Source organism: Heteronotia binoei, chromosome 9 (genome assembly GCF_032191835.1).
Source record: "Heteronotia binoei isolate CCM8104 ecotype False Entrance Well chromosome 9, APGP_CSIRO_Hbin_v1, whole genome shotgun sequence".
In the NCBI taxonomy this organism is placed as follows: domain Eukaryota; kingdom Metazoa; phylum Chordata; class Lepidosauria; order Squamata; family Gekkonidae; genus Heteronotia; species Heteronotia binoei.
Window position 1 is genome coordinate 96,509,376 of NC_083231.1, and position 25,935 is coordinate 96,535,310.

The 25,935-nt window shown below is 42.7% G+C and overlaps 1 protein-coding gene across 1 annotated transcript in view; it reads right to left on the bottom strand.

Annotated features, from left to right (window-relative positions):
- Positions 1-19,654, bottom strand: part of OPN4 (opsin 4) — a 56,884-nt gene extending 37,230 nt beyond the window's left edge. The window contains exons 1-2 of the mRNA XM_060247050.1: positions 19,601-19,654; positions 3,062-3,198 (exon numbers count right to left, since the gene is read on the bottom strand). Of these exons, the coding sequence (XP_060103033.1) occupies positions 3,062-3,189 (128 nt within the window). The 5' untranslated portion in view covers positions 3,190-3,198; positions 19,601-19,654. The remainder of the gene's footprint in view (positions 1-3,061; positions 3,199-19,600) is intronic.
- Positions 19,655-25,935: the final 6,281 nt, after the last annotated feature.

Sequence of the window (25,935 nt, forward strand, 5' to 3'; positions counted from 1 at the left end):
TCACTGGCTTTGAAAACTGAGATGCTCAGATTTAGTGCCAACACCCAGCACTCCACTGAAGTAATCTGACAGCTTGTTTAAATTTCAAACTGAGATTCAAACGAATGGGTTCCTGGCTTGTACTGGTGCCCCTTGTGATGAAGAATATGATTCTGCCAGCTCACAGCATGGTTTCTTCTGACATGACTTCTCTATCAGTGCTTCCAAGATTGCTTTGGCTTTTTCTTGAGGAATGGTTCACCAAGCTTCACACACCTACTTCTGCTCTACATTTCTGCATTGGGTATTCTCCACTTCCCAGGTCCTACTCAGCATTCCTAGGACAGGCTACTTGACTTCAGATCTTGGCATTTACTAACTTTAAGAAGTTGTTCAAAAACCAATCCAGACAGTTTGAATATATTTCCCCAAGAATAACATCATGCTGTTGGCTTACAATGTAATTTGAAATGAGAGGATAGATCAGTTTTAAATTGATTATTTTATTAATTCCCTTGCTCCTTTCTATGGGGCCTCTTTGGGTGGCTGTACTTGTTTCCCCCTTCTGGCTAGTAGAAGAGGAGATTTTCCTTCTATGATAAAATTATTGCATATTGCTGGTTTGGTCCCCCCTCCCCTCTTTTTTTTCTTTTGCAAACTGTTTGCCTTTTCCTTTTCCTGGTGCATAAGCTAGCTATTGAACTACATGAAATCAACATAATATCACAGTTCCTTTTTTTCCTCTGGGTCTTGATTTTTAACAACATTACTTTGTCTATATTGTTTATAATAAAACATCAACTCATGTTTATAAACCATTTTACTTTTTTACTTTTATTTTACTTTTTAAAAAGTAAAATAAGCAATACGCAATTGTAACAAATGTAATTTTCTCCTTAGCATGTTATTTTATGTCTATTTTAAAGGTTTACCTATTAGGGTCTAGGCCAGGGGTGTCAATCTCATTTGTTATGAGGACTGGATCTGACATAAATGAGACCTTGTTGGGCTGAGCCATGTTAGGCCGGGCTGTGTGTTTACTTATTTAAGATTAGGTAGCAGAGATATAAACTTTATAAAGGACACAGACAAACACAATTAAAGGGTTTTTTTTTAAAAAAAAATCCTTAAAATAAAACATGCTTAAAACATTTACACTCGTTGATCTTAAAGGTGCTTTCTTTGTATCTCTCCCATGGGATACAAGGGAGCTGGACAAAGGAAGCTCTGGCTCTTTCCTTTCTTCCCCAGGGGGGCCAGGAGGGGGAAGTTCTTCTTCCAGCAGAACTTTGCTTACTGTGAAAACGAAAGCAAGGCTGCACAGGAAAAGAAAGGGAGGGGCCGTTCTCCATGGAAACTGTTACTGACCCTTTCCCATGAAGCCCTTCCTGTTTCCTGTGCAGCCTTAAAGGGGCACACATTTTAAAAACAGATCAGAAGCTCTACAACAACATGATGCCTACAGGTATGTTCTCTCTCCCCCCCGCCCCCTCCCGCTTCCAGATTTTTTGAGAGCGGGGGAGGAGGAGGCTGCAAATTCGGGGGTCCCCTGCCAGGGCGGGGGGATTGGGAAGCCTATCTCCAAATGATGCTATGTCGATAGCCATTATGATTCAGTTTTGCTTCTAGTTGTAAAATAGTTGGGTTTACGATAAATGTTTGTTATCTTGAAAACCATTACACCTTGAATGTTTTTCTTTTTTGAAGCAATTTCACATTTGCTTGCCAAGCCACAAGAGTGCTGTCATTTACTGATTCAAATCCCCAAACTCTCCAACTGGAAAAAGGTAATTTAGAAGAGAGAAATCTATGTAGCCAGGGTTCTGCTGGAATACATAATCATTCTGTTTTCAGAGGAAAGAGAACTGCCAACTATCCTACTGTGGTGAAAGACCTCCCACCAGCAGCCCCAGTTGCCCACTGCTTCTCTGAGCAGCAGCAAGATGACATTTTTTTAAAGTTTAATGTTGTTTGCACCACCACATCACTTTATGGATTTACCATAGAGATTCTACTGATACCTAGATCTACCTTGCATCACTTTGCTGGAAGTTACATAATGGCACAGTTAGAAGTTGCAACCTCATGCCCCCATGTCTCCACCTCCAACCCTCCTGCCAGTTGCCAGACGTGGCAAGAATGGCATGGTCTGGCAACCTTAGGAAGAAAGTAGCCTCTATAAGGCCAGAGGGAAAAAATAAGCTTTAGACCTAGCTCACGGAGGCCTTGGATAAAATAACAAGGTGGTTATTTTATTAACTAGCTTAAAATAGCAAATCATCATCTTTTTTCCTACATTTCTAACTGAGCTCCTTTTGAGCCACTTGTTTTGAACTGGTTACCACTTTTTGTGTTTAAGGATTCCATTTTGATTCAGGGTCAAAGCAGCTAAGAGATTTTAGGTTCTGGTTTGGTTCCAGTTCAATGAAAAACACTCCATGAGCTGGATTTAGTGGCTGTTTGTGGGGGGGGGGGGGCAGAGACACAGTTACTAAAAGAAGTAGAATACAGTAAAATTAAACAACCGAAAGTGAAAATAATACTCTTCCACAGGAAGTCATACCAAACAGTAATACCCAGATCTGTACAATACTAGTCAACTGCAAGGCAAATCTCTGAGATGTCAGCAGTACCTCAGCGGGCTGACTTGCTTGAAACATGCCTGGCCAAATATGACCCTTATCTCACCCACACAGTCATTTTGCTAGCCCCCACACCGACATCTTTATTGGGAGTCACCACATTTTTTGACACTTGGCCCAAAGAAAGCTGCCTACTGTTGAATTCAAGAATTCTGTATTCCAGAAAAGCTCTTCTCTCTTTTAGGAATGGTTAAGATCAGGAACACACTCTGCTCCTTGGACAAGGAGGTTCACCATGTTTACAAACATGGGATTTTCCATGGCACTGGACCCACAGAGCTAAGTGCAACAGTACAGATTCCACTTGCAATTTTACTATTTATGGATGAGGTCGGGAAAATGTTGTCCATCAGCACTTTGAGTTAGCTGTCTTCTCCCCTTTTTATAAAATTAAAAAAAACCAATTCTTCACCCTAATCCCCAATGCAATAAATCCATACCTGTAAAATGCATAGAGAACCAAGAGATTTCCTGTAATTCCAATAGTGCCGATTACAAGAACACAGGAGCCTACAGTGTAAAGGACATGATCAGGAACGTCTACTTTTGTTCGGTGCTGAGTTTCCATATTCTGTATCTGGAAGAAAGCAAGAGAGGAGTTGTATCAAAAGTTGTTGATAATTTTGTGACCATCAGTGCTATGTAGCACATTCCGTTAAGATTGGGCAGATGCTGGTTCTGATTTCCACTCAGCCATCTCACTCAAGGACCTTAGATCAGTTATTGTTTCCCCTTAGTCTGGTCTACTTCACAGGGTAGTTGCGCTGTTAAAATAACAGAGGGGAAACGCCGTTTGCCTCTCTGAACTTGAAGAAAGAAAAGGATAAAAATGTGATACGTTCATTTGTTGAAGGAAATGATTCCTCAAACATTTGTACATTACTCAAACAAATTATAATTCGTATATATAATACATATGCTGGTGCTCTTAGAGAAAACCTTCCATTGGCACAGATTGTGCTGTCCTTGTATATTCATTAGGGAGAAATAATGGTCTCTTAGGGCCTGCTTGGATTTAACTACTCCCCATGCATGTATGATGAAATCAGGAGCATGTGTTAGAACTTCCATACACAAACACAAGTTACCAATTAGGATTCAGATCACAGGGGTAGTGGAGGAGAGAGAATCTATGACATCACATCCCTGCAGAGCTCCCTTCCCAGGTTCCACCCCCAAATCTCCAGGAATTTCCCAGCTTGGAATTGGCAACCCTGCATGGATGCAAGTGAATGTTGTAGGCAACTTGCAGAAAGTAAAGCTGCCTTTGAGATATAGCTAGATTGGCTTTCTACTACAGAACATGTTCATCAAACTACTTGTCCACATGAAAACTCTTATTATGGATCCAATTACACTATAGTGGCAGCCTCTGGCTGTATGCCCCAGTTGTGAGGAAAAAAGGATTTGCCTAACTCTGGAAAGCACAAAACTCCCAGCTGATTGTCTGCTTCATGCAGTTTGTGCTGTAGCCCAGCATATATAGGGCTGCTAACTGCCACCTGGGAAATTCCAGAAGACTGGAGGGGGGGACAGTGCCTGGGGAGAGGATGTGACTTCATGCCATTTTCACCAGCAGAATTGATTTTTGTAAGCTGGACATCAGTTGTACTTTGGGGAGAACTCCAGGCCCCACTATGAATTTGCCAACATGCTCTTTCTAACACCCCAAAATATGAGGACTTTGTAACACATAAAGAGGCCCCATAGTTTTTGTTCAACTTCTGTGACTTTGGACCAAACTGCATTCATATGATCAAACTTAATTATAACAAGTTTCATTAAACCATGGTTTTGTACAGTGGCTGAACGGAGTCTGTATGTGAGATTTTTGGCTGTAATGAGAAGAAAATGTGTTTCTTTAGCTATTTTCAGACATGAGTACAAAATGAAGCTTCTAAACAGGTTCTTAAGTAAGGTATTTTGTTTCCATCCTGTTCATTGTTGGCCAACTTCAACATATTCATGTTAGTCAGTCATGTTGCCAAATGCTGGTAATTGCCATGTTTGAATGGAATTAGAAGAACAGCTCTATCTAAAAAAACAAAACAAGAACATAGGTATTGTCACCATTTTGCAATAATATGCACATGATTGTAAGCATATTGCTTGAAAACTAGGAAATATTAATTATATGAGTGTATATATAGACTAAGTCAGTATTGTGTAGGAAGATGTCTTTCATCAGTACTTGGAGGATGTGTTTTCTAGCGCAACAAATTCTATTTTACACTTTTTCATTCCAGGTTATACTCAGGAAACCCCAGTGTGCAATCATTTGTTTCCTGATACATTTCAAAGACATCTTCCTAATATGAATTTGACAGGATTTGTGTTCATGAATTTACATGAGCATGAACACAAAGCCTTTTACATTTAGCAAAATGCATTGTGGCTCATCAAGGTCACTTCTTTTCAGATGCTCTTTAGTGTGTGGTTGGGACATAGTGAGATATTGAATTTAAAAATACCAAGAGTCAAGTCAATAGCTAACTTGACAATGCTTACATGTATGACCCTTCCTATTATGTTTTAGAATACACTGAAATCTAAGTTTGTATGGATGAGTACTTCCTAAGAAGCCCGCTTAAATAAACTTCACACTTATTTTACAATCTGAGCATAACATGTTTCTTCAGAAATTCCACTGAGGTCAACAGATTGTAGTTTCTAGTAGCTAATGTAAAAAATATGGGGTTCCTCAGCTAGATCCTATTGCCTATAGTGAAATGGAAGGCATGAATATGACCGAATGCAAAAGGTTCAATATAGGGTGTTAGGCATTATACAGAAAACACACTCAGGATTATGCACTTATCCAGTTGCACTGGTGCAAATGTATCATGCACAGCCTTATGTGAAGCAGATATGAGTACAGAAGAGGGGATGGATACAGAATGAGTGCATACTTCTATTTGTGGCAACAGCTGGTATGAACTGGCTAAAAGACCTGCCTTAGTAGTCAAAACCTCTAGTGAACAGATCCAAGTCTTTGGAAACTGAGGTCATTCAAACATTAATAGGATGTGGCAGGTGATGGTATGCACAGAGATCCACAGACAAAGAAAGGCAATCAGGATTATGGAACCATCCCAGGCAGTAGACAGTTGGTTCAAACAACATCCGGAGTAGAACTGAACTTGGAAGGCTGCCTCCATCTCAGCAAGAAACTGAACTCTTAAAAGGGCCAAACCCTAGTCTAGAACCTCGCCCTCCTTTGGCGTTATTTCTGCTGAGCATGGCATGTGTGGCTCCTGGGCTTTCCCTAAAGGGGAAAGTGAAAAGTGGCTGCAACCAGGGGTCTCTATATGGAATCTTAGCCCACAGCCAATCCAGGGAGGGGGTAGAGCTAAGCTTCTCCTTCCACACACACCCTACCTGAAGAGGCCAGACTAACCCGATCTAGGCTTCCTAATCCCCAGGTCCTAGAGGGGGATCCCCCAGTTTTACAAGCTTCCCCCCTCCCCCAGCCAGTTGGCCAGCGGGGGAAGCCCCACCCCCACAGCCATCACGCACCTCCATGAACGATTCCCATAGGAAATGATAGGGAATTGATCTGTGGGTATTGGGGGCTCTGGGGGGGCTGTTTTTTGAGATAGAAACACCAAATTTTCAATATAGCATCTAGTGCCTCCCCCCAAAATACCCCCCAAGTTTCAAAAAGATTGGACCAGGGGGTCCAATTCTATGAGCCCCAAAAGAAGGTGCTCCTATCCTTCATTATTTCCTATGGAAGGAAGGCATTTAAAAAGATGTGCAGTCCCTTTAAATGTGATGGCCAGAACCCTTGAAGTTCAATTATGCTTGTCACACCCTTGCTCTTGGCTCTGCCCCAAAGTCTCCTGGCTCCACCCCCAAAGTCCCCAGGTATTTCTTGAATTGGACTTGGCAACCCTAACCCGATCTCATCAGATCTTGTAAGCTAAGCAGAGTCAGCCTGGTTAGTATTTGGATGGGAGATCTCCAAGGAATACCAAGGTTGTAAAGTGGAAGCAGGCAATGGCAAACCACCTCTGAGCATCTCTTGCCTTGAAAACCCCACAGGGTTACCCTAAGGAAACCTGACAGCAAAAACAACAAAAAATTCACACACACACACAGAACAATCTTGCAAAAGTATTATTATTAACAGGTCCAGGGAGGAATCCTAAGGAGGTCTATATTCAGAATCCTACTCTGGTCTGGCTTACTACCAGGAAAGTTTGTTCTTAGGACTGCATGGTCAGGCACAAAACATGAGTTCAAAGACTCATATTCCGAAAAAGCCACAGGACATTAACTGGTCTGCATCAGTCATAAGAGTATCATGCTGAAAATATGAAATGCCTTTCCACTAGCAGTAGATTCTAATAAGTCACAGCTTAAAAGTTTCAAGGTAACATCTTCGTTCCCCCCCCCCCCCCCATTATATAAAAGAGTGAACATAACAAGAATTAGTTTAATCAAATGCCTCATGCAACACAGAGCCTGATCATAGAGACTGGTGTCACTAGAATTAGGGAGACGCTGTGAATGCCATTTGTGAGCTGCAGATAAAACATTCAGGGCAAGTGGGCCATGAAAGCAAAGCTCTCTTCCAGAAAATACATAGATTTACAACTCACACAGGGAAAAAAAATCTAGTTCTCAGCGCACCCCCCCTTTTCTCCTAATGCAATTACTAAACGTCAAGTGCAAAAAAAAAAAGTCAGTGTACCGTAAGTGGAAATGCTGGGAGGAGGGAAGGGGGAGTGACTATATTATTTATGTTCATTATAAACAATAGGAAGAGCACACTATGAGAGAGACTCAGAGAATTCATGGATTTTCAAATCATACACACAAAAAAGAAAAATCCACTTCTCAGACCCCAGTTTTTTTCCTAATACAATTACTATGCATCAAGTGAGCAAAATAATGCAGTGTACTGTACGTTGAAATGCAAGGAGGAGGAGGGAAGTGACTGAATTCTTTATGTTCATTACAAACAACTGGATGGCAACACTATGAGGAGCACTCAGAGAATGGTTAAATCCAAAGCTGAGAGGAAGCAGCTAATTTTTTATATGAACACTATCTATTAATATTCTGGGATCCAAGATCACTGCAGATGGTGACTGTAGCCATGAAATTAAAATACATTTGGTCCTTGGGTGGACAACTATGGCGAACCTAGGCAGTATAATAAAAAGTAGAGACATCACCCTGCCAACAAAAGTCCATATAGTCAAAGCGATGGTATTCCCAGTAGTAATGTATGGCTGTGAGAGTTGGACCATAAGGAAGGCCGAGCGCAGAAGAATAGATGCTTTTGAGATGTGGTGCTGGAGAAGAATCTTGAGAGTCCCTTGGACTGCAAGATGATCATATCAGTCAGTCCTAAGGGAAATCAACCCTCATTGCTCCCTGGAAGGTCAGATGCTGAAGCTCAAATACTTTGGCCACCAAATGAGTAGGGAACACTCCCTGGAGAAGACCCTGATGCTGGCAAAAGAAGGCAAAAGAAGAAGGGGATGGCAAAAGATGAGATGGCTGGACAGCATTACTGATATAACTAACATGAATTTGAGCAGACTTCAGAGGATGGTGGAAGACAGGCGGGCCTAGCGTGACTTTGTCCATGGGATCGCAAAGAGTTGGACTCGACTGTGTGACTGAACAACAACATCTATTAATATGGTTGGGTATAAAGGAAATGGGTGCACAACAATATCTGATTGTTTTGATGCACAACCTGAACTCTGGACAAGAGGCTACTGTTTGGATAGAACGTTGAGAAAACAGAAAGGCTTCCAACTGGCAAATACAAGGTTGTATTTTATCTCCCTCCCTATTCAACCTATATGCAGATCATATCATAAAGAATGTTGGATTAGATTTAGATGCAGGTGGAGTGAAAACTGATGGAAGGAACATTAACAACCTGAGATATACAGATGATACCACATTACTGGCAGAAAACAGTGAAAACTTGAAATAATTACTGAGAAAGCAGAAAAGCAGGATATGGCTGCCGATACACTACAAGGATTATGGTTGAAGACCAAGAAGTCAAAAGTAATAGCTACCAGGGAATCACACAACTTTAAGGTTAATGATGAGGAAAGGACAATTAGCTGTGCATCAACCCAAAGGGAGACTGCAACAAGAAATCAGAAGGAAATTGAGACTGGGAAGGGCAACCATGAAGGAACTAGAAAAGATTCTTAAATGTAAGGATATATTGCTAGCGACCAATTTAATTCATACCATACTATTCCTCATTATTATGTATGGTTGTGTAAGTCGGTCAATGAAGAAAATTGACAGATTAAATGGAATCCATGTTTTATGGATTCTGTGCACTGCCAAAAAGACAAATAAGTGGGTTCTAGATTAAATCAAGCCTAAACTCTCCCTGGAAGCTAAAATGACTAAACTGAGGTTATTGTAGTTTGGCCACATGATGAGAAGACAAGAAAATACAATAAGACAAAAAGCTAGAAGGCAGCAGGAAAAGAGGAAGACCCAACATGAAATGGATTGACTCGATCAAGGAAGCCATGGCCCCCAGTTTGCAAGACTAGCGCAAAGCTGTTATTGAGAGGCCATTTTGGAGGTCATTAATTCATTCCATCCCAGTGCTATAAGATCTGCTGGACTTGGACAATAGGCCATGTTCTGTGAGGCAGAACCTGCCATTTTAGTCTCCATTGTCACTCTATAGTTTAGATTTTATATATTTTAAATTGGTCTTTTATTGTTTTTACTGTTGATTGTTTTTATGATGTAACCCTTCCTGAGTCTGTCCTATTGGAAGGGCAGGCTAAAAATAGAAATAAATAAAATTGCCATAACTGACTTGATGACACTTAACACACACATATATTAAAAATTATTATTCCTCTTAACATGCGATTGTTTTTGCTCACCACTGGTTGAAGTTCTTTGCACACTAATTTTTTTATTGCTAAATAATGAAATCATTTGTACCTACTTCTGAATCAACATTCTTAGGATCAGGTCATTGGCATAAGTTTTTAAAATACCATGAAATTCAAGACTGGCCTGACCATGTAGATGAACCAGACATTCACCAAGAGCCCCAGAGTTTAAGGGTCACCAAATTAGACTGAAGTAAATTTATTTTCAATATTTAAATACTATAATATTAATATGTTGTCTGTTAGAAACAAAAGTATAAAATATTGTACTTGTAAAACAGTGTCTCAGAGAGGAGCAAGGTAGCATGGCACAGCTCAGTTTTGTCAGATCTCGGAAGCTAAGAAGAAAAAGAAGAAGATATTGGATTTATATCCCGCCCTCCACTCCGAAGAGTCTCAGAGCGGCTCACAATCTCCTTTACCTTCCTCCCCCACAACAGACACCCTGTGAGGTGGGTGGGGCTGGAGAGGGCTCTCACAGCAGCTGCCCTTTCAAGGACAACCTCTGCCAGAGCTATGGCTGACCCAAGGCTATTCCAGCAGGTGCAAGTGGAGGAGTGGGGAATCAAACCTGGTGCTCCCAGATAAGAGTCCGCACACTTAACCACTACACCAAACTGGCTCTCTAAGCAGGGTCAATACTTGAATGGGAACCCACCAAGAAAGCCTCTGCAGGGGAAAATACCTTTGCTTTTCACTTCCCTTGAAAGCCCTTTGCTGAAGTCACCCTAAGTTGGCTGCAATTTGGCAACACTTTACACACACATACACACAAATAGTGTGTCATTTCTGTGTCAGAAGCGGAGTTGCAATTTATTTCACATTGTGGAGCGTGACGATACAGCAGACCCCTTTCCATTTGTGACTCTATTTCCCTTATTTGCAGTCCATGGCCTGACAACATAGTGCAGATATCCCTAAGCATATGACTTTTTCCCATGTTGAGAGAATGAAAATAGACATGAGCATGCTGATCCCACTCTGTGCCTTCAAACGATCTCTGGCTTGCCATCACTGTGCCTATGCACAGAGGAAGTGTGCATGCCACCTGACTTTCACAGTGGCAACCTCACTTGTTCATCCCAGTGACTCAAATGAGTCCAGCAGTCCAAGCCAATTGTCTAACCTGGTGGCCCGACTCAGCTGTAGCATTTCTATGTAACTTGCCAGTCTGGCCAGGAGAGGTGACCCTTGCAGTGTGACTCACTCAGTGATGCTGCAGGCAAGCTGTGGACCCTGCATGGCTCTTTTGGACTGAGCTTCCTTCCAGGTAAAGGTAGTCCCCTGTGCAAGCACCAGTCATTTCCAACTCTGGGGTGACGTTGCTTCACGATGTTTTCACGGCAGACTTTTTACGGGGTGGTTTGCCATTGCCTTCCCCAGTCATCTACACAGTCCCCCCAGCAAGCTAGGTACTTATTAACTGACCTCGGAAAGATGGGAGGCTGAGTTAACCTTGAGCTGGCTACTGAACCCAACTTCTCAGGTCGTGAGCAGAGAGCTCGAACTGCAGTACTGCAGCTTTACCACTCTGTGCCACGGGGCTGTTCTTCCTTCCATGAGCAGGGTGTTTTGAGGAAAGAAGTTGAACCATTCCAGGGCTGTTCTGGCCTCCCACACTGCCCCTGGATACAGAAGACTCCCTGCCTCTCAGATTCTGCCATTCACAATGATCCCAGCAATGGAACCCCTGAAAATGCAAGGGTGGTACTGAATGTGGGATGGGGGGAAGGGTATGAAGTCACAGTTTGCTCTGGGTTAGTCCTGGTAGAATGTTCGTACATAATCAGCCCATGCACAGCCAGATTAATGTTTTCACATATTCCAACCCAGTTAAGATCCTGCTTCCTCCTTTTTCAATGCGAAAAACCCCAAACAAATGCTTATTCCAGTCATAAGGATTTTGACTTCATCTCACTTGCCCTATAATGCCAGAGCAGCTGTCACTAAAAACCCTTTTAGCAGTCATTCCATCCCCATGATGCACACCTCCTCCACAGCCATTATCACCTTCCTAGCAGTACAAGATTCAACCAAAGCTCCTGTGAGTTAACCACATAGCGTCAAATTTTCACCATAAAGCACTGCAGAGATGGTTCTTTAGTTATTCAAAGAAAGTACTGAGTTGGATTCAGCCTACTCTTCCACTAATGAGAAGCTGAGGAGGAGGGGATCCCCTATGACCACCAAAAAGTCTATGTTGGGGGAAATGGACAAAAGCCATGCATGATAGCAGTTATAAGGAGGGAAATTGGCCAGACTAGATTTGATCTTAATCTTCTGGTCAATTAAAAGCACCTTCTTAAAAATCAGCACAGCAATGGAGCAAAGACAGGTGTTGTTGACAGCTGTCCCCAAGTTATAGAATTTCTTTCCCCCTAATCTAAACCTGAACACTTTTCAGAACGGATTGCAAAACTCAATTATTTGGGCTAGGTTTTTTTTTTTTAACAGATTAAGGTTTAAGTGAACAGAAGAAGATGATATTGGATTTATATCCCGCCCTCCACTCCGAAGAGTCTCAGAGCGGCTCACAATCTCCTTTATCTCCCTCCCCCACAACAGACACCCTGTGAGGTGGGTGGGGCTGGAGAGGGCTCTCACAGCAGCTGCCCTTTCAAGGACAACCTCTGCCAGAGCTATGGCTGACCCAAGGCCATGCTAGCAGGTGCAAGTGGAGGAGTGGGGAATCAAACCTGGTTCTCCCAGATAAGAGTCTGCACACTTAACCACTACACCAAACTGGCTCTCCAGATGGGAAAGACTTATAATGATGCAACCAATCTTTATTCTGCTTTCCCTAAGTGTTACACGATGATCTGCTGAGAAAATAAAATATACAAATGAAGTTTCAAAACAAACTCTCAAACCAAATATCTCAGTAGGATCTTTGCATTAATATCATTCTGCTGCCAGAGACAGATTAAAGCAGCAAATACATGGCAAGATGATGACTGGAAAGCTACTTGGCTTATGTTCACTCCAAAAAGCACAAATCTCACCCAAAAATGTGGAAACCCCTACCATTTTTTCTATTTGATCAGTAATGGTGACAAGTGCAGACAGCCTGCATCAGACATTTGTTTGGGCTTTAAGAACTGTAACTAGACAAGATGGCAGGAAATCTGTAATTTAAAAAAATGCCATCTTTACCTGTATGTTTTCCCCTGATGGGAAACTAACAGCTTTGGGAAGAATTTAGATTGAGAAAATGTCACAAGAGAAGGATTAAATAGTACCTTCTGTGTCACCCACAAGCCTTCATCTGGTTCTAGGGGAGCCATGGCTGCTATCAGCAATTTAGAAAACCCACAGGAGTTTCAATCATGGATCTCCTACTGTTTTGTTCAATCTGCCCCTAAATTGTACCAAGATATCGCTCCGATACATGTCAGAGTGAAAAGTGTTGTATACTAGCGAGCCACATAAGAAAAGGAAGATTATACTTGGGAGACACAAACTATCAAAACAAATCAGCAAAAGTCTTCTATACTATATGTCCTAGAAATGTAACAAATGTAATTGTTCTGCCTATTTTAGTTTAGTTTAGTCTGCCAGAGATCATACCTCTGATCTTTAAAAAATATCCAGTATCTGCTTCTATAACGTCTCATTACTAACAACAAATCCTTGTGAACAGCCTCAGGGTTTCCCACAGCTACTTTATCCCAGTCACACATTTTCAGCTCCCCCGAGGAAAAAACATTCCCCCAGCAGGGCTGGCATCAGCATACCCTGAGGTGGGGTAGCTGCCAAGACTCAGATGTTCTGGTGGGGCCCAATTTTGGCCTACAGGGTATAACAGGGCATACCCCCCCCACCTCCCCTGCTGTCCCTCTGCTTTTTATGAGCCCACCCAGGGCTTTTTTTGTAGAACTCATCTGCATATTAGGCCACACCCCTTGATATCACCATTGTTTCACACAGGGACACATTTGCATATTGACCACACACCCCTGACACCAAGCCAGCTAGAACTGCGCTCCTGTGCGTTCCTGCTCAAAAAAAGCCCTGAGCCCACCCACCACCCATACTCCCATCAGTCTAAAATTCTGTCTGTGTTTGGGACAACGTATGTCTGCGAACACCTCTTTTCTGTAACAAATGTCAATAAATCAAAAGCATTTGCATAGTTAAATCATAACATTCTTTCTTCAATAAAGATACATATAAGTGAAAGAAGTACGTTGTCAGCTTACAGAGACACAACAGCATACTCAAGATTGCTACAGCACACATGTTGACTCCAGATTTTGATGCAATAACTCAGAGCAAGAGATGTCAGTTATCAAAGATTGTTAAATAAAGGAAATACTTTAAGAGCATTAAGTTTTAAGCATATTTGTATTTTGTGTAAAAAATAATGTCATTAATTTCGTTTGCCTGTGTCCTTTATAAAGTTTACATCTCTGACACCTGGCATTACATTTTATTGCATACATGGCCCAACCCAACAAAGTGAGATTGAAAGCAGATCCAGCCCTGGTACCAAATGAGTTCAACACCTCAGCTCTAACCACTACACCACTTTGATGTTGGTATTTCAGTGCAACATGCAGATACTGCCTTTTTTTATCTCCAGGAGAATCAGTTGATTACAACTCCACATGGGATTCAGTAAGCACGGGGACATCTCCCTGCTGTGGTGCTGGGAACCAGCCCTGCCCTCTAAACTAGGACAGTAGAGTTTGGTAAATACAGAGGATACTCTGTAAATATTACAATGGCAAAAATTACAATGTATCCGAGTAGCACATACAAGATTATTAAGGAAATATTATTTAAAGACACAATGCAACAAAATTACATAAAGAATGCAAAAAGTCCCAGTGTACAAAATTCTCTGATACAGTCCAGACTCCAGTACTTAGAATACTGTTTTTCATGGAAATAAATCCTCGAAGAAGGAATAATAGGAGACCGGTTTCAGCAACGCCTTCCTCAGTCACGAGTTGCACCGCACATCACTGCGCATTTCTCCTCCAATTTCATAGACATTCATTCAGTGGAGACCCGGTCCTACTCATTCTATGGTCAATGCCTCACATTGAATCTATGCTGCCGGTTGCATCCCCGGCAATGTGTAATTTCCCCCCCTAAACTGGGACAGCAACAGCCACCATCAGAACTGCCATGCCAGAACCTGGGCAATGGGTTCCTATGTGGTGCTAGGGTAACTCAAGGAATTTTGACTCCTACATCTACTACTCCAGTGCCCAAACTAGACAATGTGCAAAACAATGTATATCATCAGAAGATATACCTCGCAGCACTATGGGACCTCCCAGCTGAGACACGAACTGGAAAGTTCTAGCTGAGATTTTTTTTTTAATGCAGAGTCTAAACAATGTTTGACTACACCTTGTTGTCCCTGAGGAAACTATGGATGACTCTTCATTAAAAGCTATGAAAAGCTAGGTTCATGCTGATGCTTTAAACAGAATGAGCATGGATCCAACTAACACTGTCTTGAGGGCAAGTCTCTCAAATCTTTGCATTGACAAAGGATAAAGTCTGAAAGTGATTCAAGCAAACAGCACTTGCCTAGGTCTGACTCTGATGTCATGTTTGGTAACTCCAAATCATGGTTTGGTTTGGTGAGCTGCCACTAGGCAAACTAGGCAATTACCTATGATGTTGGCATTCTGGGAGCACCAAATGTGACTTGGTGATGTTATCGGGGGGGGGGGGGGACCCAAAAGTTAGCCTTGCCTAGGATGCCAGACAGTCTAGGGCTGCCCTGACCGCACATTCCATTTCTCTTCCCCTTTGGTGCACCAGTTTTTTTCATTCAACTCCTTTTTCACTTGTTACATCCTCCAAGCAAAATAAAGTTTCCGGTTGCCTCTAAATTTGAAACTGTAGTGACAAATGAGACTGAAAACTATGATTTTTTTTTCTTATTCAGATGTCACAACAAGAGAGGTATAGTCCAACCCATTACAATATTTTCAATTAAAAGCCATAGATCTTATAAAGTTAAGATTTACGCAGTCAAGATTTATTGCCTTCCAATTAATTTATAAACCAAAGCATGAGGTATAAGAACCAGTGACAAAGATATTGGCTACTGCTTATTACTCAGGAATGGGATTGGATATGAGGAAATATCCTCATAAGCTTAAAAACATCTCTTTCATTTATATAGTAATTGCACTCTTAAAGAGATATTTTTAAGCTTATGTTGGTATTTAATGCCTTTAAAGAAAAAAGAAAAAAAAACCCTGTAGATTGAATAGAATGGACTATTGGAAATGTCAGACCTCCAATCATGACATAATGCATTGGAGATACCCAAGAATCAAACTTTTACTGGATGTATGCTACCATTGGAATGAAACACGTTTTTGTTAAGATTTATTTTTAAAATGACTGGGATGGATGATATAGAAATGTCACCAGAATGTGTAAAGGCAGTGACTGGAGGTCAGAGAATCCACGATCCATTTTATAAGAATCTATTTTATAAGCAGATTTGGAATTTAGCAATTGACCAAAATTACTTATTACCAGGGCTTTTTTTAGTGAAAAAAAGAGCCCAGGATGAACTCATTTGCATATTAGGCCACACCCTGTGATGTCACCATTGTTTTGCACAGGGCTGTTTTGTAGAAAAAGTCGAGCAGGGGCTCATTTGCATATTAGGCCACACCCCCTGATGCCAAGCCAGCTGGAACTGTGATCCTGTGCGTTCCTGCTCAAAAAAAGCTCTGCTTATAACAAGAAAAATTTTCAGCTAACAAAAACTGGATTTGGTTTCCGGAACACAGAAAGACATAATTTGTGGACTCTGAGACTGACATTATATTCACTAACAGGAATAAAATATGTATTGAAAAAAGAAGTGCTAAATTCAAGAATGCCTGCAAGGCCGCAAAAGTTCCCAGTTCTCTAAACCTTCTGTACCAAAGGCCACGACAGGGGAGGATTTCCCACAGATTTCTTTTAACTTCAAAGAAGGCATGTTTGACTAGTAATCCAATAGGAGAAGATGCCCTGCAGAAAAAGTTACTTTAAACCCTTTTCCTCTACCATTGCTTTGGTCAAACAAAAAACCCCAATAAAACATCTAATCAGTCCTTTCTTTTCCTCCTCTAAACATAATAGAAGACTACAGGTCACTTTGTCAGTATGAACAGTTAGCTCCGGCCTTGTTGCGGCCTTGTAGGCATTCTTGAATTTAGCACTTCTTTGTCAGTATGAACAGTTAGCTCCGTTAACAGTGTCGGGCAGGGTCAAGAGCCTGGGGGTGCTGTTGGAGCCTTCATTGACGATGGAGGCTCAGATAGCAGCCACTGCCAAGTCCGCTTTTTTTCATCTTAGGCGGGCGAGGCAGTTGGCCCCCTTCCTGGAACGTGACGACCTGGCAACAGTGATTCATGCTACGGTCACCTTGAGGCTGGACTACTGTAATGCCCTCTACATGGGGCTACCCTTGTGCCGGACCCGGAAACTGCAGTTAGTGCAGAACGCTGCTGCCCGGCTGTTATTAGGGCTCCCAACACGGGAGCACATTCGGCCGGGGCTCCAGGGTCTGCACTGGCTGCCAGTAATATTCCGAGTCCGGTACAAGGTGTTGGTCATTACCTTTAAAGCCCTATATGGCCTAGGACCTGCCTACCTTAGGGACCGTCTCTCCCCACACGTTCCCCAGAGAGTACTACGCTCAGGTTCACAAAACCTGTTGGTAGTCCCCGGGCCAAAGGAGGCCCGTCTAAAATCCACCAGGGATCGGGCCTTCTCAATAACGGCACCTTATTGGTGGAACCAGCTGCCGGAAGAGGTGCGGGCCCTGCGGGATCTAGGGCAATTCCGCAGGGCCTGTAAGACAGTCCTCTTCCGGCAGGCCTATGACATTAACTGACAATGAAAAATATCTTGGATGGAACAAAATGTATCTATAGGCCGCCGGTTTTATTCTATCTTGTTTTTATTAATTTATGGTTTAATTGTATTTTAAAATGTTTTAAACTGAAGTTGTTTGAATTATTATGTTGTAAGCCGCCCTGAGACACTTAGGTGAGAAGGGCGGGGTATAAATCTTAATATAAATAAATAAATAAATGAAGTATGAAGATTGATCTAGGTGGTGTTGGAATGGATGGGCAAGTCTGATGCTTTGATTCCATCATATTTGACAAAGTGTGCATGCACGTGAAAACTCACATTCTGAATAAAACTTCGTTGGTCTTAAAGATGCTATTTGACTCTAACTAAGTATTAATTCAGTATGTTAGTATGTCAGTATGAAGTATTAATTCTTAGTTGATAGACATATGCCAAAAAGTAAAGATGGGAACCTGCAAGAAATCTTAGAAGGCGAGAACAGCATGGAAATTCCATACCACCCCAAACCCAAATCTTCTCCTCTAGGATTCCCTAAGCTAAGGGACTCCAACAGGCTGGTCCCCAGCATGCCTTTAAAGGACAGAGAGTTGCTATCAACATTCTACTGTTTTGCTGTGTATTGATCCTCAGATCATTTCTGAGATATTTTCTTTTTTTGGCTAATTTAATCATGTCTTTCTGCATACATAGAAATCCTTCCCCTTTCTGAGGGTGGCCTAAATTTGCAGCTCACCTTTCTCAGGGCAAGAGAGCAGAAGGTAGGGAGTGCAGAACAGGACGAACATCAAGGCTGCAGCTGGAACACTAAGCTGTACTTTGTTCCTATGTTTCTTGTCTCCAGGCACAAACTTAAATGTGTTTAGAGAGCTCTTGGCCCATGGCTCATTCCTCTGAATTATTTATTTATTATATTTGGGTTATAGCCCTCCCTCCGCCACTTGGCGGGGCTCAGAGCAGGTAACAACAGGCACCAACAGTAACATTCAAACAATAAATGAATTACATATTAAAACCCAGTTTATAACAGTTTAAAACTAATCAGTCAGATGGCAACCAATAGTTTGACAACAGCCTGGTGTGTCATCTTTCCGAAGAGATTATACTGTGTGTGCATCTGTGGATATTAGGACCATGATATAACGGATGGACAACCTAAAAAACAAAGCAACAAAACAGAGCCAGGCCAATACAGATGGAACTGCTGCCGCCTCAGCCATAGGTCTGGCAGAACATCTGTTTTGCAGGCCTGAGGAACTGCATTAGGTCCCACAGACTCTGAATCTTACTTGGAGAGCATTCCACCAGGCTGGAGACAGCACTGAGAAGGCTCTGGCTTTGGTTGAGGCTAAGCAGATTAGCTGAACCCAGGGCTTTTTTTGAGCAGGAACAGGCTGGCATACAGTTCCAGCTTACTTTTAATTTATTTTATTTAAATTGTAAGCTTTTTTTCTATTGTATTTAAACAAAGCTGGAAGAGGCCTCAAGAGTTATCTAATTCAACCCCCCCACACACAATGCAAGAAATTCACAACTCCCCCCCCCCACTTCCCCAGTGAACCCTACAGTATGCCCATTTAGTAACACTGTAAGTTGCTTACAGTTCCATTGGCAGGAGAAGCAGTGAGTAAATATACTATGTAAACTGTCATCATCCAAATAGGAGCCAGCAAGTTTATGATAGACTGAAAAGCTGTGATTTGTGACAAGCAAGGACAATTTGGAAATCCTACCCAACCAGCCAAAATATCTGCCTTTTACAGCCTTGAGAAGGCTAATTTCCCCTCTTTTTTTCGATGGATGTTGAGTTACTCTCAGCATTGTATCTTTCAGAGGATATTTAATTCTCAACAGACAATTATAAAAGGATTTCTTCTTTTGCCTAAGTGTACAGTGTCATTAAGAGCCCCGTGGGGCAGAGCGGTAAAGCTGCAGTACTGCAGACGGAGCTCTCTGCTCACAACCTGAGTTCGATCCCAGCGGAAGCTGGTTCAGGTAGCTGACTCCAGGTTGACTTAGCCTTCCATCCTTCCAAGGTCAGTAAAACACGTACCCAGCTTGCTGGGGTGGGGTGGGGGGGTGGGAATGTAGATGACTGGGGAAGGCAATGGCAAACCACCCCATAAAAAGTCTGCCATGAAAACGTTGTGAAAGCAACATCACCCCAGAGTCGAAAACAACTGGTGCTTGCACAGGGGACTACCTTTTTACAGTGTCATTTCCCCCATGTACCTGGGGAGTTCTTTGGTTATGTTGAGACCTTGTCTGTGGATGGCCCTATACAGGAACCCTGAAAAGATATACCAGAGAAATATATGAGAAATTGTGTTGCCCCTGTGTTAGGACAGAACATAAATCTAAGTGTATCATCTGAGTTGGATACCAGGATTTACCTCTGCTAATGTGGCTTCCTTCCCTTGCTGTGAGAGGAAAATGCCTTTGGCTGGAGGAAGACTACTAACTTAGCAGAAAGGAAGTTCTTGGATCCAACCCAATGCTATTTAGATGAAATCAATTACTTTTATTTAGATGAAATCAACTACTTTTTATTTACTTCATATATAGTCCATTTTGCTCACTGAGGCTCAAAGGAGAGTACACAGAGTAAGTCCTCATCAGTTCATGCAAAGAGATGTCCAATAACCATAACGTGGTGGGTTGTTACAATCGATAGGAGAAGTCAATCTGATGAGCAATATACTGTGACTAGGATTACCAAAAAGTGAGTGAGGAGAGCATATTAGACATGACAGAATGTTGATATAATGAAGAAAAGCAGCATTACATCAACAGGAAACAGTTAAAGGACAACAGGGTAATACATGCAGTGAACGGATATATCCTATGCACAGATCCTTATAAAGCACCACCGCGAACCATTCTTTTATAACGAAGTTAGAGTCCAGTGGCACCTCTAAGATCAACAAAGTTTAATTCAGGGCGTGAGCTACTTCGTCAGTCTGCTTGCGCACGCAAGCTCATACCTTGAATTAAACTTCGTTGGTCTTAAAGATGCCACTGGACTTTGTTCTATTGCTTCAGACCAACACTGCTGCCCACCATCAATCTTTTATAATATAGCCCTGTTACCTTTTGGGGCGGGAGGGCTCTTTCCAATGACTCCAAATGGCAGGAGGGGAGCAGCCTCCCCGGCCTCCCCGGGCGTGCCATTCCACACGGCTGGAGCCACAAGAGAACATGCAAGCGCACTGGGCCCCTAGTGTCAACCTTCTCCGTTTGCAGGACGGCACCCGCAGAAGGTCCTGAACCAACGAGCCCAGCTGTCCTATGGAGACCGCTTCCCAGCTGGCAGAAGGCGCCCCAGAAGCGCGTCGGCGAGGCTGCGAAGCCCCTTCTCCCCAGGTCGGCTTTCGGAGGCATTGCCCATTCTCCTCCGCGAGCTCGAGACCCACAGCAGTGCCCGGGCGGAGGGAGGTCTCCGAGGGTCCCTTCGGAAGCGACCTTCCCTCTTTTGCACTCCCCGCCTGGAGCGAAACTGCCGCCGGCAGCTCGACGCATCCCTCCTCCCCAGCCGCTCTCTCGCTGGGAGAAGCGGCGGCAACAGCACACCGCCTCGTGCCTCTCCCTTTACCTGCTCCTCGGCCATGCCGGCTCGCCCGAAGGCTCCAGCGCCGCCGCGCTAAACTTGCCCTTCTTCGCCTCGAGGCGAGCGCAGAGGACGTCGGGCGCGCCGGGCCCCCCTCACCCTTCTTCCCCCAGCTCCATGCCGGGCTGGCCTGGCGCTCTTCTCCTTCTGCCCACCCTGGCCACTAGCAGAGCCGGAGGGGAGGGAAATGCTCGTTCCCGCCAGGCAGGCAACAGGAGACGGCGCCGGCGCGGCTCCTGGGCCACTATTTAAGCCCGCCATGATCAAGGAGACCGACTCCCCACACGCGCCGCGGCTGGAGCTTTCCCCGCCTCCAGCTGCCCGCAGGGAGCCAGAAGGCGGGAAAGCGAGGAAGACGGCAGGCGAGCCCTTGCCGCTGGCAGCAGCCTTCCTCAAGCCCCGCGTCTCCCCGCGTTGCTGATTTCTACTTGTTACGCTTGGTCAGCCTGTCACGCTCCGCATTGGCTTCGTTTGCTTGAAGGCGAGAAGAGTCGGCACCCTTTCCGATCAACCGAGGAGCCTGGATGCCCCATGCCCGCTGCCAGAACCTCCTTGGGACTGCTCTTGGGGGAAGCAGAGCGCGTTTTTCTTTTCGGATTTGGTGGTGAGCTGGCAGAAGAAGGCAGAAGTTCGGCTTCGCTGGTTGAAGCTTCTCAGGACTATTGATTTGGACTGGATGGCCGCCGAGGCACTTATTCACCTGCTGCTCCTCCTCCAGATGTTCTTGTGTCACTGATTTTTCTTTTGGTTTTGGGTCTTCACTTTTTAACCAATATATCCCCTTCTTCTCCTGGTTCCATCTGGAAATTTGATTGAGTTTAAAACTGATATAATACAGTCTTCTAGCTCTGCCCAGCTTGAGGTAGATACTTTCACAAACATACAGGGCTTGCTCCCAAGTAAAAACACATAGGATGGTTTTATACTAGACCAACCTACTTGAGACTAGCTCAGCTGAACTGGGGCCATTTTCTGGTGCCTATAATGTAAAAGCATGAACAACTTAATTAGTTTGAAAATGCATTTGATCTTTTGATTATCTATTACTAGCAGCATTCACATGTGGCATTTTTTTGTGGCTTAAATTGGCTTTTTCTTCTAACAGATGTGTAATGCAATTGTGAAAACTACGTGACAGAAACAGGCTTTCAAATTCTCTATTCCATTCTCACTAACAGTGTTCACACAATCGCAAGCAACACTGCCAACCTGAGCACGTTTGCTTAGAATCCCACTCAGCAACAGGTCTATTCGATAGAGCTTTTCCTTGGAAAGTGTTCCTTGGAAAGTGTTCTTTAGTTTGCCCTGCAAGAGAATCAAATGAATTTATGTGTATATGAAAATACTTCCAATTAGTGTCCTCCTCAGCAGCCAGGCAAAGGGAGTTACAGATAGGAAACTACATCTGAACCGTTGAATCCCATCTTCCCAAAACATTCATCCTACTGGACTCATTATTGTTATGCTATTACAGAGTAAAGTGGTTTGAAAATTATGGCTGCAATCCTAAAAACAGTTCCCTGAGGGAAAACCAGGAATGTATTTCTGTTTGTGCTAGTAGCTCAAGATACTTTTCATTACTGAAAAGTACCTCTTGTTATAGGAGAGGATAAAAAGACGACCATAGATTTATACCCTGCCCTTTTCTCTGAATCAGAGTGGCTTACAATCTCCTTTCTTCTTTCCCCACAACAGACACCCTGTGAGGTAGGTGGGGCTGAGAGAGCTCTTACAGCAGCTGCCCTTCCAAGGGCAACTCTTGTGAGAGCTATGGCTGCTCAAGGCCATTCCAGCAGCTGCAAGGAGAAGAGTGGGGAATCAAACTCCCCACAGACTAGAGTCTGCACACTTAACCACTACACCAAACTGACTCTCATGAAAGTCTGACAACCCCTGATTTATGTCTGTACTTGTTTATGTCTGATTTGAAGAGCTAAAATTATACATCCTGCTTGTTTTTATGTAAGAAAATATCAAAACTAATGTTTTTAAATATGAAAAAATAAAGAATACATCCTAATTCCACCAGAGTAAGTTTATTCTTTCTACTGACCCCAGCAGAACTTGCATTTAGCTCCTCAGACATAGTCATTCATCATATCACAACAGAGGAACTTGGAGAAACAAACTCAGTTTTCTTGTATTCCTAGCATCATAATTCATAGAGATGTGCTGATAGTTTATATAATGTCTTGGTCAATACCCAGCACCATGGAAAAAGAAACTGTTTTGCTAAAAAAAATTGTTTAGATTGTTAGGAGTTTTGAACCATCAGCAATTCAAATGTTTAACTAAATTCACTTTGTGCATTTTACACAAAGACCCTACAAAAGAGGTCTCCAACAAGTAGCTTGTGCCTGAGAGGTGCTAGTAGACTGTTGGTTGCCACAGAGTAGCTTGTGCAACTTCTAGAGACCCAGAAAAAGATCCCAAGAAGCTGTTCTAGCTAATTTTTAAAAAATCATTTCTTAGAATTATTCTTTGTGCTTTTTAGTAGATAGCCTCGTTTCTGATTCTCTTTGTACTCTGTGCTCTGTTTCTAAGACACAGCAAAACTCTTATATAATGGAGCAAGGAGAAGCTCAGGATATTATCATTATTCAGAAGCAGCTCATTAATGTTTGGCAACTTCTACCCTAGAATGTGCTTGGAAGTCCTATAGTTATGGGTACATTATAAATGTGCAAATACCACAGGGACTAGAAATAACAACAAAAACCTTGCAGAAGTATTTTTGTTTATGTTCCACCTTATAATCCTTATTTACATTACTGTGGAATTAACTTAAGTTTTTAAAAAATGCGGTAAGATATATTGTTAGTGGCAGTGGGTTAGGAAGGCAGAGATATTGAAGCACTTTGTGCTCCCAGTTTTGATGGGGTTCAGGTAGCTCTTGTTGACTTAGGTAAGAGCCTTGGGGCTCTGCTGGATCTAACATTACTGCTGGAGAACTGAGATAATGCAGCTGCAAAAAAGAGCTTTCTTCTGATTCAGTCTAGTCTGGAAGATGGCTCCTTCCTTGATCTAGCCATCTGGACCCACACCATAGTAACATCAAGACTAGACTATTGTAATACACTTTAGATAGATGTGTTCAAAATCAACTTTGAGACTCCAATTGGTACAGAACACCATGATGGTGGTGGAAAGTGCCATCGAGTCACAGCTAACTTACAGTGATCCCTGGTAGGGTTTTCAAGACGAGACATTCACAGGTGGTTTGCCATTGCCTGCCCCCATGTCACAACCCTGGTATGCCTTAGAAGTCTCCCATCCAAATACTAGCCGGGGCTGACCCTGCTTAGCTTCTGAGATCAGGCTAGCTGGGTTATCTGGGTCAAGGTGTAGAATGCCATAGCTCTGCTATTAATGGGAGGTAATGGAACATGCAGTTGATCACCCCGTTGATTTCCTTTCAGTTGCTGGGCTCAAGTTAAGGAACTGGCTATGACATTCACAGCCCTTCTTTGCCTTGGCATTCCATTAGATATGATACCCACATGTAAGGCAAACAGCAATGTCAGAGCAGTAATTTATAATATATCGATTTTAAAGGCATGAAGTGGGGGGGGGGGGAATGGATGCTTGATCTAAATCAAAACCACTCAGAAGATCCTGATCTTGGATCTGATTTGGTCCCTAATGAGTCCCATTGAAATCAATGCAACAATATTCCACGAAACTGTGTCTAATTCTGCTCACTTTGAATCAAATTCTATTGAAACTAATATAAAACATTTACTCGCATTAGATTGCCAACTGACCTGGAGGAAAAAAAAATATCCTGTCCCTTTAACAGAGGCTTAATGAGACATAATTTATCCCTACACCTTGAAAAGCATTAACAGCCCATTTCCACCTTTTAAGCATCTATCAAAGGGACAGGGCACTTTTTCCAAGGCCATTTGGAGACCCTATTTGTAAGTAATTTCAGATTGAAGTCAGTTTATGGCCATAGGAAGACACCAACAGTTCCATCTTGGTGGAGGAAAGTGCCATTAAGTCACAGCTTGTTGTCATTGCCTGCCTCTGTGTCACGACCTTGGTATATCTCGGAGGTCTCTCATCTAGGAAATGCCATTGCACTAGCCAGGGCTGACCCTGCTTAGCTTCCAAGATCTGACAAGATCAAGCTAGCCTCCAGGGTGCCATCCTCCAGGGTGCCATCCTAAGCAGAATTAAACCTTTCTAGTGCATTGAAGTTAATAGAGCAGGACTGCAGCACTACAAGTCTACAGTCCTAAGGATATTTGGGATACAGTCCTAAACACACTTATTTAGTATTAATACTCTTGTTATTTAATCTACTGAGTAGATCAGACTGTAACATTTTTTTTGTTAATTCAGAGTTATTTCAGGTCATTCAAATAACTGTTGCTTTCAAGCTTCCACTGGAAACTCCATTAGAAAGATGCATATGAAAAAGTTAAATATATTGCTAAACTTCACTTGATACACATTGTGTTCACTGTGGAGGAAAATGTTGTTTTGCTTAAATAAACAATACTACAATACATAGTTCAAAACCATACACTTTACAATAGTTTTTGTCATCCTTTTTCAAGTGTGCTTGAACCTTGTGCAAAGGCACAAACACAACATTTATTCTGCACAGCCTGTTGATAATTCTGGTGTCGTAGCAGATTTAAAATGACCTGTTAGCTGATGACTTTGGTCATGTTTACAGGAAGCTTTTATGAGGGGGGAAAAAGGCTGCACTTTTTGAGAGGGAAGATATTTTCTGCAGGTAATAGATAGTCCAGGCTAGCTCAATCCTGTCAGCTCTCAGGAGCTAAGCAGGGTTGCCCATGGTTAGTATTTGGATATGAGACAGCCAAGGAATACCAGAGTCTCTTTGCAGAACCAGTCAGCGGCAAACCACCTCTAGACATCTCTCACCTCAAAAACCCCACAGACTTGCCATAAATCAGCTGTGACTTGACAGTGCTTTCTACCAGAA